Genomic DNA, 20,085 nt, shown 5'->3' with positions numbered 1-20,085 from the left:
TCTTTCTCAGTCCTCTCTCTCTTTTATCTCCGTTTCCCTCTCCTCTCTCTTGTCTCTCTGGAGGCAACCCTACAGAGCAGCCAGTTATTAAAAGAACATCGCATTCTGGAGGAAGAAATTAGAGACTAATAAACAAACCAAAAACATGTTTACCACTGTGTGTGACCTTTTTAGCAGAGGGGAAAGCCATCTAATCTACAACATTAGCCAGTCTTAGGAGGAGGCCAGGAAAGATGCTGCTGAGGTACAGCAGTATTCTGTGCACAGCTTTCACACACTGGTTATTGAAAATGTCACATGCTAAGTTATTTCTGGGGTGGAAAATGGGGGTGGGGGGTGGGTGGGATTCAGCTTACTTTACTTCAAAGGGTGAAGTAGTATAGATCATAAATCATGCTGCATCTGTAGAAATATATTTTACTGTGTTTAAAATGCAATATTCTACTTTTTCCTGTATTCCTTGCTGTTTTGGAGTTTCTATATTTTCTATGCATTGTATCCTAGGTCTGTTCAGATGCTTACATAACTTGGCTTCAGACAGGAAGAGAGAGCAAGCCACAATAAAGAGAGATAAAATACAGTACGTGCAAGGAAAGTCAAAGGAAACAAGAGAGCATGCAGTGTAAGGTGAAAGTTGGGCCTTATGATGCACAGAGAGAGAGGTGGAAAGCAGAAAACAAAGTTGGGGAAAGGCTGAATGAGATACGCTGTTAGACAGTGAGGAGGGGGATGGAAAAAGATGAAAGGAAGAAGCTGAATAATGCAGGAGACAGTTTCATGCTTCCCTCTACCTGCAACGGAGCTGTCATGTGAGGTCAGCTTTCCAACTGTACACAGATACCGCTCTCTTCCAATAATGACACTCCTTTTAAATATGTGAGGTTCATCAAGATTTTACCACAGAAAAAAAATCATGATAAATGATGAAAGAGACGGATCGAATTCTATATAAAGCTCTTAAAGCTCTGGCAGCAATTTAAGTGCTGGAATCTGTAAGGAAATAAGTCAACTGTCCCAGCATCAAAAGAATTTCTAATAATGGTTGCTGTTTGAGATTCTGTAAAATATGTATGCATAGTTTCTATTGTTGTCATGTGGTGTTAGTACAGTTTGACTATTTTTTTAAGTGTTTATGATTTGAAATTCTGCGTCACATTGCCACTGTGAGTGCAAAAATTCAGACCATGTGTCCAAATGTGTGGATTTTTAGAGTTCCATTTGATGCGTAGGAATGAATTTTTTAGCTGTCTCTAACTGGAAAACTTGACATTTTGACACATCCGACTGTGCCCACTCCACACAAAATCTGTTCCTGGAAATGATACTTTTGCTTATGACCCAGCACAGCACAGCACACTCTTGATTGAGTGATTTTCCCCATCTAATAAGCTCAGTTAAAACAAGAGATAAATAATAAAGAAATCCTGCCAATTTTATTTGCCGCTGGCATCAACAGCTTCCAAGATATTGCTAGTCTAATCACAAAAAAAAATTTATTATTGCCATAACATAAACACATCCATAAGCACTAAGGTGTGTTTCTTCTATGGTGTTATTGTGAAATGGTTAGACTGATGGACCTTTAACTCTAAAAAAAGGAGGTCTTCGGTTTGTTATTTTATTTTTTAATAGCTTCATTCGATAACAAATGTAACCATGCATTTAGTAAGCAATGATTGCTAGTTTTGTAAACTAAAAATAGAAATTGAGTTAAATAGAGGCACTAATATATGTACCCTATTTGTACCATCTGTGGCATTTAAAAGCTCATCAATGAATAATATTGAACAAACTCAATATTCATGCCTCAGTGTCGAGTACAGTGCAGAATGTCACTAAGCATGAGCACAGAAATGTGTATCCATCAAGCACTGTACACATTAGAGGGCACAATATATTATTATTTATTATTAATTGTACCACATTAGCTGCAACACAATGTAGCAGCAGCTACATGTTAAAAATGCTATCCATGTATGAAAACTGAGCAGTGCATGCTAGAGTTCTCACGTTGGCTTAAGGCTGATTGGCCTTGTCTGAAATGTACATTTCATAAATCAATAATAATTTAGTGAAGCTTTCATCAACAAAGCAATCAATCATACACACACCCTAGCACCAAGCCATTCACATGACAGATGAGCTTTTGCTGTCAGCTTACTGAGCAGGGTGCTTCTGTCACTACAGTCTTGTTATTTTACCTCCACATGTTGAGATCTCTGCGTGTGATGCTACATGGGAACACATAAAACTGCAAAAATATGATATATATATAAATAGAAAAGAAGGACTCCAAAGTTACATCGAGGGCACATCAAGTGACACTGCTGATAGCACAAATATCTTGCATGGTCCTACCTCTGGCCTGACAGGGTCCTCTATTCCGACAACACAGATGGCTGTGAGGTCAGTAAGGATGTTGTTCTCATCATCCCAGGCGGGCTCAGGATTGTTGGAAAAGTCACGGTACCCCACGCAGATGGTCCTCAGGCCATCACACGCCATGGGCTCGATCACCTTCTTGACCATCTCGTCCTTGTCCCGTGGACGGAAAACCCTTGGTTCACCCACCTCGTTCAGGATATGGCTGCATCTGAAGATGAAGCATTGTGTGTGAGTGAGGTCTATGGTAACTTCAGAAAACAATGGAATGAGGCACGTGTTGTGGTCAAACACTTCAGGGGACGTGTCTGACTGGTCGGCCAGGAGAGCGGCACAAAAATTTAGTTAGATTATTGTCTAAATTAATATAGTGCTGCAGCCAAAAGGTGCTCACATCTGACAAACAGTGAATGGATTTCTAATGAGCTAATTAAATTAACATACAAATGATAAACAAATGTGTACTGGAATAGAGACACATTCAACAGCTGTACAACATCAAGTATAATATGTGCAAATTTGATTTTAGGACTTCTGTCAGGTCAGAAAAAAAGGTGCATTTAGCTTGTTATGTTCTGTACCCACAAGTTAATCTACATTTAGTTACATCTGAGTGTTAAATGTGTTGATAATGTATACATATATATATATATATATATATATATATATATATATATATATATATATATATATAGAGAGAGAGAGAGAGAGAGAGAGAGAGAGAGAGAGAGAAAGCTTAAAAAATCTTCATCATGCCTTTCTCAGTTATTTATTATTGCACTGTTATGGTAACACATGCATGGTAAAATGACTCCATTGTGAGATCTTCTAACGGACACTCTATGGAGAGACAATGTGCAATAGGCAGTGAAACACATGATGTAACTGCCAAAAGAATGATGCTATACATTTGGTAAAAATACAGCACAGAATAAAATTCGGTCCAACTGTTAATTATTATCCTGTAATTTTAATCGCAAAATCAGACTCACTTTTTGAGTATGATCTCAGAGGCTCCCTTGCTGTACATACGGAAGCTCCCATCAGGCAGTTTGATGACAGTGCTCATGGACTTCCTGACAGAGTTGAAGGTGTAGACTTTGTAAAGCTTCTCCTCTGGGATCTGGTTTCTTATTGGCTGGTAATCCCGCTTCAGGTCCAGAACAAATCCCAGCAAGCCACACTCTGTCTTGTTGCCCACTTGCTTCGGCAGACCACCTTCCTTATCTGGGGGCTGTAAAGAGGAAGATGAAAATATTTTAAGGGAGCTGAAAATGCTTTAGTATAATTTAAGATGATGCTTCTGTTCTATCAGTAGAGGCTCATTAAGTAGTAAGAAGTATCTATATCTATCTATATTTGGGTTTTCTTATACAGTAAATAAAAATAATCCAGCTTTGTAGATTCAAGTCTTCAGTTATGTTTTAAGTAAACATGATCCAAAGTGTCTGTTCTGTCATTAATTACACCCAGAGAATGAGCTTCTCCTTCCTTCAGTGCAGTGCGACAAATGTAACACTTGAAATAGCTGCTAGTGATAATTAACCAGCTACCAGGTGAAAGGTTACTCTGTGTGGGAGAGCAGGAGATGAGAGGGAGAGAGACAGAATCAAATTTGGACATTCTTATTTCAGGCGTGCAGCTCAGCCCCTCTGCATGCTATAATTATATGCTTAGAACCATGAATTTCTCTGGTTCAATAAACATGTCAGAGGATTTTATATGACAATACCTGATGTGTGTGTGTGTTTTTATTACTACTACATATTTTAGGAGTACAGTGTATGTGTTATAATCTGACATCAGTCATTATGCACTAGTTTTGATCAGAATTACAAAAAACATTCTTTTTAAAAACTTTTTGCTTAAAGAACACCTAAAATCTATAAAATTGCTGACAATGGATTAATCAGTGTGTGTTCACATCCAAGTAGGAAATGTCATATGGTAATGTTCGGATATCAGCAGCGCTCCCTCTCTCTTTGTCTCTCAGCTGCTGTGTGATTATCAGCACAGACTTTTATCAAGAGGATCTGTGCGCACGCAATACAGTATCTGTTCAAATCTGCGGTCAGGTGTTACATCACATGCGTGCAACTGCATACACACTAGCTGTACAGTATTTGTGAGAGAGCGCAAGTGTGTGGTCAGCTTGTCGAAGACTCTCCGTTGCCATGGCAACGCCGGGCAAAGCACACTTGGAAGAAAAGACTTGGGAAAAAAGAGAGAGGGTGAGCTCGCCGCCACTCGGGGATTCTTACTCGCTGGCTGTGATTCTGTTACAGAATTCTCACTCATCTCATTTCACACATCCTCCATTTGTGTGTGTCTGTGTGTGTGTTTGTTTGACCCTCCTTGCCTTTTCTCTGGACATATTTATTAGTATACAGTTTCCATTTAGACACTATTTTTGCCCAAATTTAACAAACAAAAATACAAGAAAAAAAAACAATTAGGAAGAGATACAACAAATGTCATTTGTGTCAATACCTTACACACACACTGACCACTGCAGTGGAAATGATGCTCATTCTTCTGGACAGATCTAAGGAGTGTGCAGTCCTTCCTGTCATTATCCATACCATGGCTTTTCACATAATCACACGCTCTCAAGCTGAGTTTTCATTTTAAACTGAGGATAGAAAAGTCTGTTCATGTTCACTCTTTAAATAAACAAATCATTACTACTGTTAATCAACATTATGGAACTCAGTCCTATTTGATTGTACAACATGTAACATTTGCTTCATTTGGATCCCTATTAGCTGGCACTGAGCTGACAGCGAGTGTCCCTGGGGTTTTGCTACAAAGTACCTACAGTACACTTGACACCTACACTCACAGCTAAAGAACAGCTTGTCAGGTACACTCTCTTTCTCTTACACGCACACACACACACACACAGCAGCAGCATGTCAAAAGCGCATTGAACATAATGCTTCCACCTTGCTGCTAAGCAGACACCTTCAGTCTGTGCTATTTGCCCCAAAATAGATTGACTGCAGGCTTGCTGCTCTGTGTCTGAACTCCAACCACGATTAGATTTAAAAGGAGAGCTTGTATTTGACTTTACAGCTGTTGTTTTTCTTCACTCAGCACTTGTCACAATGTGTTGAGAAAGACTCTGTGTTGGCAGTATAGTTAATCACATTAACAGCTTGTTGGAACTGATGCACTCAACATTCTCCATCTAAAGATTGCCCTTGTCCACAAGCTAACATGCTAATAAACAGTGTTAATGTGCCTTTGTAAGGAGGTTGACAGATAAGATTTAATAAGAACATTTAATAGAAGTGGACTATTGACACTGCCAGTATTTCACAATAGTGACTGCAACACACACACTGTATACTGCAGGTCTTTCTGTCCTGAGGGAGGGAGGGGTATGTCTCTCCTCTCTGCTTCTCCTCCATTCTCCTCCCACTTCTTTTGTTTTTCCTCAGTTACAAGTTATATTTAGGGGCAAATGTCCCTTATCTGAGCAAATGCTCTAAGCATTCATATAAAGCTAGACTGTGATGAACAGATTATAAAGCCTTTTAAGGCAAATTAGTGATGTTGGGACTATGCAATTGAATGACAATGAAATAAATACCCTGGAAAGACTCTTAAGAAATCTGTGAAACACCTTTGCTTATTTCATCTGATTTTTTTAAAAATATTTACTTTCAACGTTTGCTCTAGTGGCTCAATATTCCTTAAATATCCATGAATATTGATATATTCTCTATCAGACATATTTGACTCCCTCTGCTGTTGCTGAGAACCGCTGAATCTAGCTGAGAGAAAAACTCATCTAAAATCTCATTAATCACTAAAACCCAATCAGAAGCACTGAACCATCTTCACCTTGTAATTGAACATATCTGGTTATTGTCCAGCTGTGTATCTCGCAGACACAGACAAGAGTATAAATACTTTATACTGAGTTTGTGGTAAATAACAGAATTAATGCCTTTTCCTAATGACCAATGATTACATCAGGAAGACAGTGCCTTTCATTGGCTAATGAGAGGATGGAACAAATGGCCTCATCTACACTGTCTGCTAAGTGCGTGAGAGAAAAGGCTCACAGCCAAAGGACAAGATCAAGTTAAACCACCAAAATGTAAATGAACACCCAGTATAATAGATTTAAATGATAATTTGTAGACAAACTAGACTGATGGTGTCTCGCTGGTTAGCGTAGTGGAGAATAGATATAATCATTATTGTATTTGAGTTCAGTGTAATGGCAGTGCAAATAAATAGTCATTGCTGTCTCTTATAAAAGCTGACATACTGCTGACAGAATTAAAAACAAATTACTGTAGTACAGAGTTTCTCATGTTAATTAAACCTAGCTAGTGGCACAACTTTTGTCACAAAGGAATAATATTACTTAAGGGTCAAAGAGGCGGTCGACAGCTGCTGCAGTAAAAAAAAAACAAGACAGGAAGAAGAGCAATAAATAAACTGATAATAAATGGGCACACACAAATGCTGCTGCCCTTTTTTCTCAGAGATTCCGCAGAGGTTTAGCTTGACGTGGTTTTCTACGCACAAGGACAGTTGCTGGCACGGGATGCCCAGTGTTGGCATAACTAGCCTTCTGTTGGCAAGTGCTAGTCTGGACGTGGCTAAGGACCAGCTGCCCTCTCCCTGGTCCCTGGTCCTTGGGTGTTCCTGCAGGCAAGGACATATGCCAGAGGGAGAGCTGGCAACTTTACTTCCTATTCCACCCGGGGCTCTCCTTAATCCATCCCTCCTGTTCCTTCCCTCACTTTTTTCTTTATTTGTCTACTACTCACCCTGCAGCCCAACCTTTTCACTGTCTGTCCATTGATCATCTTCTTTCAAATCTCATTTCATTTTCGATTTTCAGTTTCCCTGAGGTGCTCCACCTCCCATGCCACAGCCTTCCTTCTTTACATGTAGATGATATTCTAGCTCTCCACAGGACTGTACCAGCCAACTGGGCCACGGCCTGGAGGCATGCTGGAGGACAGCAATGGTTTTCCAGTCCATGATGGGGACACTCTGTCATGTGAGTATGGTTGCTCTCATGTCTCCTTTTCTTCTTCCTTTTTTCCTCACTAATCCTTACTTAGCTTCCTTCTACCTCTTTACAAAACCTGCTTAACCATTTAGTCATTTGCCTCGCTATATCATCTGATATGACTTTCCAAAGTCAAAGGACAAAGACACTTTGATTTGTGTTGGTTTGTGTCTCTTGTTTTTACTTATCATAGCAATGTGGTACACCAAATATGGACTATTAATCATTCTCTCTCCCAAACACTAAAAATACTATACAAACGCCACAACATGAAATTGTCATTTATGCACCATCACGTTTTGTGCCTCACATTTACCGGCAATGTCAACCAACTAAAGTCTGCAATCATGAACTCCATCATGTCATGAAAGAAGGAAATGCTAGCAACTCATTGAAGCTTGGTGTCTCAAAAACATCAAAGCACTGTTATACTAATAGGAGGACAACGTCTCTTTCACTGCCAGCTCAGCAGTTAGCAAGTGCTGAACACAGAGAAGAGAAGAGAAGAGAAGAGAAGAGAAGAGAAGAGAAGAGAAGAGAAGAGAAGAGAAGAGAAGAGAAGAGAAGAGAAGAGAAGAGAAGAGAAGAGAAGAGAAGAGAAGAGAAGAGAAGCACACAGTTGTGCTGTGGGTTTCTCAGTGGAGACATCCAAGACACCCTTCCATGTTAAACAAACAAGCACACAATGTCCAGATGACACCAGCACTGTGAGCAACAGCTAATTATATCAAGACCTTACTACTTGCTACTGAACAAAAGTGCGGCAGTTCATTTTAATTACAAACTCTATCCTACTCATTGTAGACTGACGAGGGTAACATGTGCTATTTACCACCCAACAGACACATTCTGTTGATTGTTTTTAAAACCACATACAGTGAGCTTCCTTTCAAAAAAGCACATTTTGGAACAGAACTCACCTGTTTGTGTGTATGTGAGTGTTATCTGTCTCTCTTGTCCCCTGACCGAAATAATGACCTGAGCAGGTGGTTGAAGCCACATGAAACTGAGCTCCCAGGACACTCATATAGCCATGCTAAACACACACCACTGTCCTGTGAGAACACGCACCCATGATCCGAATACTTCCTACAGTGTCTGACATGCTGACAGATGTGTGTGTGATATGTGTGTGTGTGCACCAAGCATCTTCGACAGTCTTCATCTTTTTATGTGTGATGCACATAATGAAAAAAAAACTAGATAAAGATGAAGATGAAAGAAAAAGACAACAAAAGCACAGCTTAATCTTTTAGGGCTATTTAGACAAGGGTTGACGCACATTGCTTTGAAATTACATCAGTATACTGACGTCACTATATGATGTTCACAAACTGTTAGTGTATGTACATGCTTGACTTATCTGCAAGGCAAACTAATGTGTTATCTAGCTGCGCATGTGTACATGCGTCCTTTTGAAACTCTGTGAATAAGTATCCATGAGCATGTGCATGTACTCCACAGCATGAGTGTGAACATACCATTTGAGTGCATGGTTTCATTGTGTGAATTTCTCCCTCCAGGATGACACTTCTTTACACTTTGTACTGTATGTCTGTATGTGACAGACATGACAGAAAAGGCAGAACTATACCACTGGCTGTATTATCAAGGCAGAGAGGCAGTAGGGGGACTGATATTGGTATCAAAGCCTGCCTCTTTGCCTTTGTGTCTTTGTGTGGTGGCCATCAAAGACTTCCATAGCCATCCAGGCATCCCACAGGATTGGCCTCTTATATAAGAACACACCAGCAAGCATACTGCAGGGCTAGAGTGGCGCTGAGAGAGTGAGGGCGGCTGGGGGAGGCAAAGAGGGATGCACTAAATATTCCTCAGAAATCTCCCTTCTGCATCCTCCTTCCTAAATTCCCTTCATTTATTAATTTCATCTGTTCCCCTTCATCACACATGCCCCTTTTCTTCCTTCAACACAATAAAATCTCTCATTAAATGCTCACAACATATATTCTACTATCAACCATTCACGTATATCCTGTACTATATTTATATGACTGCACATATGAATGAACTGGTGTAGGTACATGAGAATGAATGCATAAGAATGCAACGCTTCTGAAAGGTTAGCAAACAGCAGATTGAAGGTTGCACATGGTAAGGTTAACCTAAGTTTAATTTCTACTTAGATGCAAGAGGTAACTTCTTCTAATGAATCAAGGGATTTTAAAAACTCGTAAATGTGCTGTTTAATCCACAAAGTCTAAGCTGTGCTTTGCTGGTGCTTAATTCCGTTGAGCTAAGCAGCTATAGAGGCACAATGGTCTGATGTAATTCAGCACAGCATTTCTCCAGGTTTTTCAAAGGGGATAACATCTTGTCAATATAGTTTAGAAAAATACAAAGTGTAAAATGGAAATTGAGAGTTTAAATAAGAATATATAAACATATCAAGTGTTTGTGGTTCTGTTTTTCTTTTCACACTTTTTACAGTGTTAACACCTTAACTTAATATATCTTGGTCTTGTCTATCATTTTACTGTTTGTTTCTATCCTTCTTTGCTCCCAAGGTGATAGAGCTCTCAACCTAACTAAGGCAAGATGCAAGAGGCCTTCATTTGTATAATGAATCATGAGAAAAACGGTGTATTATGAGGATCAATTTGTTGCCATTTTATATATTTAGATAGGGGCTCTGCAACTAAAAACTAAAAGGAAAAACAAATCACAGTGCAATCTGAAAGAAACCAGGTGTAACCAAAAACGTATCTACATTATACTGTGTCCAAGGAACCCAAGATGACCTGAACAGGCTCTTCATCTTAAAAACCCAGTGACCAACACACTGTATTCATCAAAACTGTTATCGTGCCTTGAGGGGTAGGAAGCGAAATCTGTGGGATCCTTCAATCGCAGATGTCCTGCCTGCTCAGCTCATTTCCCTTGCATGTTCCATAAGGGCATTTGTCAGGTGGTCAGCCATAGATGAATAGACTCTACAGGAGTTTACAAGGATGGTGACACACAGACAGGTACAAACAGTGTGTGTGTGTAGTGTGTGAGTGCATACACAGGTGGGTATACATGCCAGGAAAAGGATTACTCAGGCATGTTGTTCTAACAGGCTGAAGACATTGTGATCTTGGCAATCTTTTAGCATATTTGACCGAGTGCTTTTTTATGGTAGATAATGTTTTAAACCTGTGGCCCGAATAGATATCCATGCAACACCGGCCTCAAAAACATGAGTTTGAGCCCATATGTTCATGTATCGATCTACTTGTATTTGCATGCAGGTGTAATTGGCTTTGAGCAAATCTCTCTTCACTGCATTCACTGTAAACATGAGACCATCCTCAGCACTTAGACAGATTGGATTCAATTACAGTCTGCTACGCTCTGAATATCAGATAAGACAAAATTACACAACCATTCTCAAGGTGACAAGTTGAGTGAATGCCTGATGAATCTAAAGCAGCAGCCAAGGACATGGACTGCCTGCTTCGCCAAGATGAAGCGCTGCAGATCTGTCTCACTGCTTTAGAGCTGCTCGGCATCATATGGTTTCACCGGTCACACAGCTGAAATCTATGCAGCTAACGTAACATATTGTAAACATGGCTGTCATATAGTGCAAACATTTATGTATGCCATAAAATTATTAGGCCTGCATTTGGGGTGATAAAGTGATAAACGATAGACACGGTGTCTTACCAAAATCTTGGTGGTATAGGCGCTGTTGAGTGAGATGGCATTGATCAATAAGTCCAGTGATTTAGGTGGCAGAACTCCAGGATCTGGGATTTCTTTGTAGTGTACGTCTCCAACGTAGCACTGAACGACCGTCATGCGGTTGGTGGTTAGCGTGCCTGTTTTGTCAGAGCAGATGGCCGTGGCGTTGCCCATCGTTTCACATGCATCCAGGTGACGCACCAGGTTGTTGTCCTTCATCATTTTCTGTGTGTAGGAGACAATGTGTTTTGTTTAAAAACATTTAAACTGCCATATGAATGCCTGAATCAGCCTAAATTTCAGTAGAACAAATGTAGTATCATTTCAAAATAGACTATTTACTGCAGGAACCAATGTTCATGTAATGTTTTGTGTTAAAAGTTATGAACAGCAATACATGTACTGTATGTTATTTTTTCTTTCGTACCTTGACAGAGTATGCAAGGGAGATGGTGACAGCCAGCGGCAGCCCTTCTGGCACAGCCACCACCAACACAGTCACACCAATGATGAAGAACTTGACAAAGTACTGGACGTAGATAGGCGTGCACTCTGGCATCCAAGTGAGCTTCTGTATCACAAAGTTGTCAATGGCAAAATACAGGACCAGGATGATGACTGTGATGGCCGACATAAGCAAACCTGGGAATGGTAGGAAAGGTATCAGGGTAGGGTAATTCGTCTGGTGCTGGAGAGCAACTGTTGTAATAACCTCTAAATGGCTTAAATGGATCTATATTGACAAAACAGATAATCTAACTTGTCAAACACACAAACCACACTATGTTCCAATTTAATAAGAACTATTACATCTTTAATAACTAAGAAGAAGAAAGAAACCTTTATTAGTCCCACAATGGGGAAATTGCTTAAGGCAGCCCAGCAAAGAGCGCCTATGAGGCTATGCAGGTAAAGTGCCTTGCCCAAGGACAAGCAACATTGACTAGGGAGGAATTGGGATCAAACCACCAACCTTCCGGTTATTGGACAACCCTGCTATACCACTGAGCCACTGCTGCCCATATAAGGTACCCACAATGTCAGCCAGCTCCAGATTAGGGGCAGTTTTGTCAGGAAGGTGGTAAGTCCAAACATTTTTAGCATAATGCCATATGTCTTTAAAGTGCTATTCGTATGCTATTCCATCCACAGTAGTCCATTACTCTGACACCATGTCCCCATTCCATCACAGGCCAACAGTCTAACATAGTGAAAATAAAGCAAATGGCTGTTCTTTCCTGAGCTCCCAAAACAGCTTACAAGGAAATCATCCTAAAGCCAAGAAATCATCCAGATTAGTCCAGTTTTCTAGGTGTAAAGACCTGCTGCAAGCATGCGTGACATCACCTCAGTGTCCTATCTAGCTTTAAATTGTATTACAAACAAGTAGTTGTGATACCAACCGCAAAAGTGAACAAGCTGCTTAACGGAATCTAAGTTGTTCCCACTACGATGATTCAGAGAGTCCCCAAAGGCAGATCTATAATTCAGACGCCTTCTTCCTAACTGATTGCTTCCAGCAACTAAAAAGTGGGCCTCATCAGTGCAACATCTCTTTCTTCAACGGACAGGATAATGCTTGAGTGCCTTGTTGTTCCTGATTTATCTTGCCTGACTGAGTGATGGACTGTACCTGCTTTGCCAATCTGGACAGCCAGTTTGGTCAGCTTCCCTTGCAGCACGGACTTCTCCTTCTTTGGAACTGATACTTTCTTTTTCTCTTTCTCATCGGACTCTCCGCCTTCTGCGCTCTTGAGAGGTTGCATCTCCATGGCAGCTGCTCCATCCTGCTTTTTCACTGTAAACACCACAACAACAAAACAGGCAGTGCTAGTGTTAGAAATAAAGATATGAACAAGGGAACGAGAAGAAGAGGGACTCCCTTTGACACTTGTGTGAAGTAGTTCCAGTATATTCAGCAGTGACATAGAATGTAAAAGCAGAAAACATGCGTATAAAGCTTTCACATATCAAAAATGTTTCTCCCTGCGTTGCTTTTCTTGGTAAGATAATTTAGGCCTTGAACCAACTTGCTGCATAGAGTAAGGAAATTAAACTATGCACTTCTTTTGCTGTAAAAGAGAAATATTCTGATTCTTATAATGTTTTAAGTAAAAACACACAATTCTAAAGGTGTGTAAGTTCACAGTCTACTGAACATTGTGAGCAAGGCAAGAAAAATGAAACTTCATACAGCACATCTAATATACACACAAGGAAAAATAAAAGTTCTTTTCACAATAATACAAAACAACCAGAAAAGAAACAAAAAGATTAAACGGGATACAGTGAAAATGTTTTTGTTTTTTTACCAAGTCTCAAGTCTGTCTATTAAAACACATTCAAGTACTCATATCTTATTAGTTTTTACTTTGAGGAACTTTGCAGACCAGTTTCCAGTGACCACAAGAACTCATATTCTAACTCATGCCAAAAAATGCATGCATATCGTCTGAATCCAGTAAGTGATAAACAAAACAACAGGTCTAGGTAAAAGTGTTGCTTAAAGTTTATTTGCTGCCCAAACAGTTCAGAATCTAATGTGGGAAAATATTTAATCCAGTAACAATGTTAAAACATTTTTCTTAAATAAACCCTTTAATTAGAGAGTAGCCTGAAACACAAAAATGACTGGAAATAAGATGAATCCAAACCTAAGTGGCTGTTAGAGAACATTTCAGATTATGTTACTTAGACATATTCCTCTTTTATCTGCTTTATAAATTAAGGACTCTTGTGTAGTACCAAATATAAGGTCTTCAGTAAAAAGTGATCATGCAGTAAAACCCGTCCTCAAAGACACCACTCTTCATGACAGACACACACTGCTTCTTGCCTATAATGCAAAGACATATCACTTCAGCTGTCATACTCTTTGGTTGTGCTTTTTCTACCCTACAAATGATCTGAGACACAGTGGATCATTTGTAACCGGCTGCATGCAGCAGACGGGCAACACATGGAAATGAAACACACTAAAGTGCTTGATCTGGATTCATATATAATAAATAAATAAATAAATAAGGTAAAGAGGCATTCATTACCACGTTGCTCCTTTCTTTTGTGCAACATTTCTGAAATGTGAAAACTGGTTTTCCTGTTCTGATTTATAATTTGAGAATATAAATGCTTGAGGGTTTTGCTTATCGAGGTATTTAAGTGTAAACCAACAAGAATTAGTTACCCATACAGAACACAGTATCCCTTTAATCCCACACAAATTTATGTGAAATTGTGTGAGGCAAACTTCATAAAACAGGAAAATAAAGGGTATAAAAAGTAGGAAACTACAAGGAGGACAGTGTTTCTGGAGAAAAGGCAACCCGAGTGAGGCGGACACACAATAACTGAGGGAAGTTGCTGTTCACTCAGAGGGAACAAGACGAGTCAAAAACAAAACAACAACAAAAACAGAACAACAGACCAGGGACGACACATCGGTGACAGACAGTGAGGAAGTGGAAAAGGGGGGATTTTCTAACCTAACATGACTGTGGGTAAAACCTGGGTCAAATAAGGGTCTGACTCCTTCTAGTCTTTTCCTTAATCCATTCGGAATTAATACAAGAATGGTGTAGGCTGAAATACAGTAAAGTAGGATTTGCCACCTGCATTTGACCCAGAACTTACATCACACACCATAAAAGGGAAGAAATGAGAAGAGGAAGAAAAGCAGAGACAGGGAGACGGGGAGGAGAGAGTGAGATATGGTTTGGTTACCTTTAATCTGGTTGCTCTCCATATTGCCATCTTGCATTTTACCTATGATGGAGACATACAAGACAATAACAACAAAAATAACCAAGGCAGACAAGTCAACAAATTATCCCCACAGAGACAACACAAACAGCGAGAACCAAACAGGGAGACAGGAAAATGACTTTTAATACAACATCTCTGTGACAGTCACATAGAAAAGCTTGTGATATGTAAATGATGCCATACAGGTAAGGTGTAAAACTAAAAAAAATATTTTGTCCCTTTAAAATAAATCACACATATGGTGCAATGTGCAGATCTTGTAAATAAGTGTGAGGATCTTCCATTTTTTTAAAATGTATTTTAACCTAATAATATTTACATAGTTACAAAAAAGGTATTTAAAAATATGACTTCCAGCTGATTTCTTATACTGAATCTGAACATACTCACACTATGAGCACAGGTAATTCCACATATGCTATTATCAATATGAGTCAAATGGTCAGCTTATAAAATGAGATAAACAGCAGATACAGCATTACACTGAACACCAACAGTGAGGGAGGGAACGCCACAAGTACAGTACACACAAACATGACACCGCATGCAAAAGAAGAAATTTCAGAAAGCACATGCAAGATCACACACATAGAGGGAGCAGACTGGAGATGAACAATATAGAAAGAGAGAGCGAGAGAGAGGGCCTGAAGGAAAAGCCTCCCACATGGTGTTACATAACAACAACTAGAGGAAAATAGAACTCTAAGTTCATGAACAGGGAATGTATTATGCCACTGTATTCTGCTCAATAGAGTGAAGTTAATTTAAATATGCATTTCATCTTCATTTCAAATCATAAACATGTTTTTTCCAAATTTCAGCAGTCATTATATAATTGCTACGAACCATGTTAGAAGCACAAATATATATATATAAGATTTTTGCACAAACCAAATGCATACAAAGTTATTAGGATAAAACATTATTACACAGCACACTGCTGATGCCATTCCCTGTCTAAGGACAAGCCCTTTTGTGTCAGCGCTAGGAAGACCATAGACTCTATACAATCGATCTTTCAACGCTTTGTACACAAATGTCACTGATAAAATTATTCAGGTAACGCAGAGCTGGAGGACCAGCAGACCAGTGCTGGCTCATTTCACCTACAATTCCATAGTGAATTCCCTGGAGTCACAATAAAGCTGAAGATGACAAATTGCTTTGTTCCAGCCCAGGACAGCACAAGGTCACCATTATAGCACAAACCTTGCCCCTCCCTGAGTACAAACACTTTTGGGCGGCTCTCCAAGGAGACAAAGATAAGAGTGAACCTAGCTGAGCAATGAACAAACTTATTCTTTTTCTTTGTCTCAGAGGACACGCATCCAAATGAGATGGCCCTCTACAGTATGATTTTGTCCCACCTCCTTTTTACCTCATATCACGTGAGAAAGCTAAAGTAATATTAATTACTAGTCCATATTTGAGAAAAAGAAGGTTTTAAAGTTTGGGAATGTGCATGTTGACTGTTCTGCAGAAGTTTTTGTCAAACTATATCATGGTTGACTCTAAGGGAGTCTATGGGATTTCACTACACTTCACTATAATGTGAAAAACATGTTTCTATGAGAGCTATGTATCATACTATAGAATAAAAGCTCTACAACACAAAAGCCAGCACGAAGAGAACAAGAAACCGTTTCGACAACTAAAAAGGGCATGCACTGACAGCATGGATAGGTCCAAAACAACTAAGAGAGAAGGCAGAGCAGAGCAGAAGGTGAGCACCCACAGTAGGAGTTGGAGAATGGAAGACGTAGGAGGAATCAAAAGTCACAACAAAAAGAGGTCAGAGATCAGAGGTTTTTGTCAACCTACCATTAATTAGGCTGGCACTGCCAGGGGCATTAATGCCTGCAGCCCCATCCGTGGCTATAGTTGCGATGGGGTGGATGGGGGGATGGGAGCAGTCTAGCCAGTAACAATGAAGGCCGAACATAAATGAACAAAAACACACATCCACACACAAATGCACCCACACACGTGCACGCACACACACACACAACAGTGAACAGAAATAACATGGTTATAGCACATTTAATAGATTCAAAATATGTAGACTGAGTGTGTGTGTGTCTGTGCGTGAGAGGGATCGGTGTTGATTAAACATAAACTGATGTATGTATGTATAGCATTTTTCACACATGAACTGTGGGTAAAGTCCAGAGAATCAGGTCAGAACATTGTCCACTGTCATATCCATGATTGCAAAGCTTGAACTGAATCTGACATTAGCTGGACTTTGTACAAGGAAGCCAGCAGATTTAGACTGCTTAATGTACCTGAGTTGGACATTTGCATGACACACACTGCATGTGTGAAAGGGGCCTCTAGTGTGTAAATACAGGTGTGAATATTTTTGTTATTATCTAATGTGATCTACTAGTGTCGTCAATAAACACAAGCGTAAGAGTGGACAGACATGAAACATGAAATCTGAACATAACATGTAGAAAACATTTACTACAATACAAGATAAGCCTAATGTCAGCTCTGTTTGTGTGTAAGACTATATTCTGTTCTTGCAGTGACTATCCTTTACCTCTGTCTGATTATTTATATATAAACTATTTATTAATGTTTTAATTTGAAGTTCATTTAAACCATGTTATTCAGGTAATATTTTTAGCACCACCAAATCATATTTTGAGCCAAAAATCTGAAAGAAATAAGCTGAAAGGTGTTGCATAACCAATTCTCAAAATAAACTCCCCAGTGCAGTATAAACAGAACATAAGAGGGACGCATTTATTAGCAAGGGAAACACACATGTGCCAACCAGTTCAGTGAAGAAATTAATCTTGCTAAGAGTTGTTTATGTCTTGTGACAGCAATGATATTCAGAAATGAATATTCTTGTGTCCTTTTGGTTTTTGATTATCACATATGTTCTAAGGATTTATCTCAATGCTGTACTTTGGTTATTATGTAATTATGAAGCAAATGCTCTTCTTTGTCGCACAGTAAGTAGGTGATTTTAAATTTGTGATGCATTTTTGTTATCATGAGAGATGTTGTATTAGTAAAGTTATCCAATTAATCCAAAAGTTCAATATTTATATATATATATATATATATATATATATATATATATATATATATAAATATATCATTGTTACCAGTGAGTGACAATAATAAAATAACAACTAATCAGAAATCATGTATAACTACTTTACATTAACACAAAAGGCTTTTCAGTTAATGATAGCTAAATCTGAAAATGATTAGATGTTGCATTGTACTGCTAGGATTGATTGATCAGACATCAATCTTGTAAGAATGAAAAATAACTACATTAGTACTGTAAAAGCCAAAAGTTGAAATAAGTTCAAACCCTACAGTTACAGCATTTGTAAACCCAAGACAACATACAGCATTTTTCTAGCTCAGATCAGAGGAAGGTCTTTACTGTTGTAAAGTGACAATTTGAAACAGCGTGTAAGTAAAATCCTTCACAACATACAATCAGTTTTCCATGCAAGCTACTATGCTCAGGGAACAAAAACACGACTCATGTTAAAATCTGTATAGCTAGCTATATACATAAGATACACAGATAACATCTTACAAAAGCTTATTATTACTTTATTGCTGGTACATGTGCTGTACACCCACAAGGCTGTCGCTCTCATGTCATTGTTCTGTAACACAGCAATGAGATGAGTCTGTGAGCCTTTTGTTTATTTATGGCATTCAACATGTATATGAAACAGGACTGATGTTGGATGCTAGCTAGTTAGTTTGATGAGTGCAGTGCCTGTTATAAGGAGAAAGGATTATGCATTGTGAAATATGTCATCTGTCAACACTTAAAAAGATGCAGTGTTGTGATTATGAGGCTTCTCTTTTTAAGTGAGGTATTAAACTAGGGCACAAGTGCTTGGCTACACAATGAGGTGAACAGAAGGTTTCTTGGGAATCATTTGGGGTTGAAGGTCACATGGCTCAGGTACCACGCCGAGTGGTCAGAGAAAGGTGATACTCTACCTGTATTCTGGTGTCCGTCTTCCACTGCCTCTCCTTCGAGGAAATTTAGAACAATAAGAGAGTAAGGACAATGATGCACCCGAACCCAAAGAGCTGGATACTGCAGCTCACAACTCTATCACCAATACTTATCTCATACAACATTTATACACATTCAACTTAGTGTCACATACTGTATGAGACATGAATACAAAAATATTCATACAAATTACACAAATTAAACAGGTGAATACTTGTTCACATATACGTTTAGAACCCTTGAGGATGTTGGCATAATGCAGTGAGCATACATACAATAAGGTAATGAAATGACAAGGGCTCGTCTTCAAGGGTACGTTGCTGGGCAACAGTGACAAAAAACAAATTACCTTAGTACTCCTGAAGCAAGTGCAGAAAAAAAATCCTACAGAGCAGGTTATATATAAGCTGACTATTTGAGGATATGTTTGTACCTTTCTTTTCTTTCTTCTCCTCCTCTTCTACGCCAGCCCCCAGCAGGGTGAAGATGATTCCAGTCTGAGAGTTGACACCGACAGCAGTCACCACCATACGCCCTGACCCCTCCATCACATGGGTCCCTGAGGAGAGCACAGCAGTGTTGAAACAACATAACCTACAAATATATTCACTGACTAATAGTTTTTAGTGATAGCACCCTATATAATATCAGCATGTTCTTACTGCAATAATACACATGACATGACATGACAGTCCCAAGAACTTGTCAGTTTGCTCTAAAAGCTGACCAGCTGATCCTGTTCTTCATGTATTGATTACATTTGGAATCATTCAGCATTGTTAGAATTTCAGCCTATATAGCATATAACCTCTTTCAATGTCTAATTTCAAACCAAAGTGAAAATGTGTCACTGTACACATGTCTACTACATTAGACTTCTGTGCCTCTGTATGTGAATGGTATACACAGAAAATCATTAACCTTTGGGAGAGTAAGGCAGTATGGGTGAATACGAGGCTAATTAAGGAAGGCAGCAAAAAGGCACACAGCTAATTAACCACAGGAAAAAATATTAAGATGTGCGATCAGATTAACCCATATTTCTGTTATCTGTGATTTTCTTCATTTCCAAGAATCCTACGACTGCAAGTTCTGATGTCTCTGATGGCTGTTAATACCAAACCAATGAAAAGAAACGCTTGATTAAAAACAGTGTTTATGTTCACATTATAGACTTTTGCCTCCTCTCTGAAGTAATGACATGATT

The 20,085-nt window shown here is 39.1% G+C and overlaps 1 protein-coding gene across 4 annotated transcripts in view; it reads right to left on the bottom strand.

Moving 5' to 3' along the window:
- Positions 1-20,085, bottom strand: part of atp2b2 (ATPase plasma membrane Ca2+ transporting 2) — a 66,786-nt gene that overhangs the window by 12,227 nt on the left and 34,474 nt on the right. For 3 of the 4 annotated variants that reach the window (XM_028406368.1, XM_028406365.1, XM_028406364.1), the window contains exons 6-14: positions 19,312-19,437; positions 18,860-18,892; positions 16,691-16,783; positions 14,828-14,869; positions 12,741-12,905; positions 11,535-11,749; positions 11,090-11,332; positions 3,375-3,616; positions 2,359-2,593 (exon numbers count right to left, since the gene is read on the bottom strand). In XM_028406368.1, the coding sequence (XP_028262169.1) occupies positions 2,359-2,593; positions 3,375-3,616; positions 11,090-11,332; positions 11,535-11,749; positions 12,741-12,905; positions 14,828-14,869; positions 16,691-16,783; positions 18,860-18,892; positions 19,312-19,437 (1,394 nt within the window). The remainder of the gene's footprint in view (positions 1-2,358; positions 2,594-3,374; positions 3,617-11,089; positions 11,333-11,534; positions 11,750-12,740; positions 12,906-14,827; positions 14,870-16,690; positions 16,784-18,859; positions 18,893-19,311; positions 19,438-20,085) is intronic. The other variant, XM_028406366.1, reaches the window with a different exon arrangement.

This window comes from Parambassis ranga, chromosome 5 (assembly GCF_900634625.1).
Source record: "Parambassis ranga chromosome 5, fParRan2.1, whole genome shotgun sequence".
Taxonomy (NCBI): Eukaryota; Metazoa; Chordata; class Actinopteri; family Ambassidae; genus Parambassis; species Parambassis ranga.
This window is presented reverse-complemented; position numbering and strand designations above follow the sequence as displayed.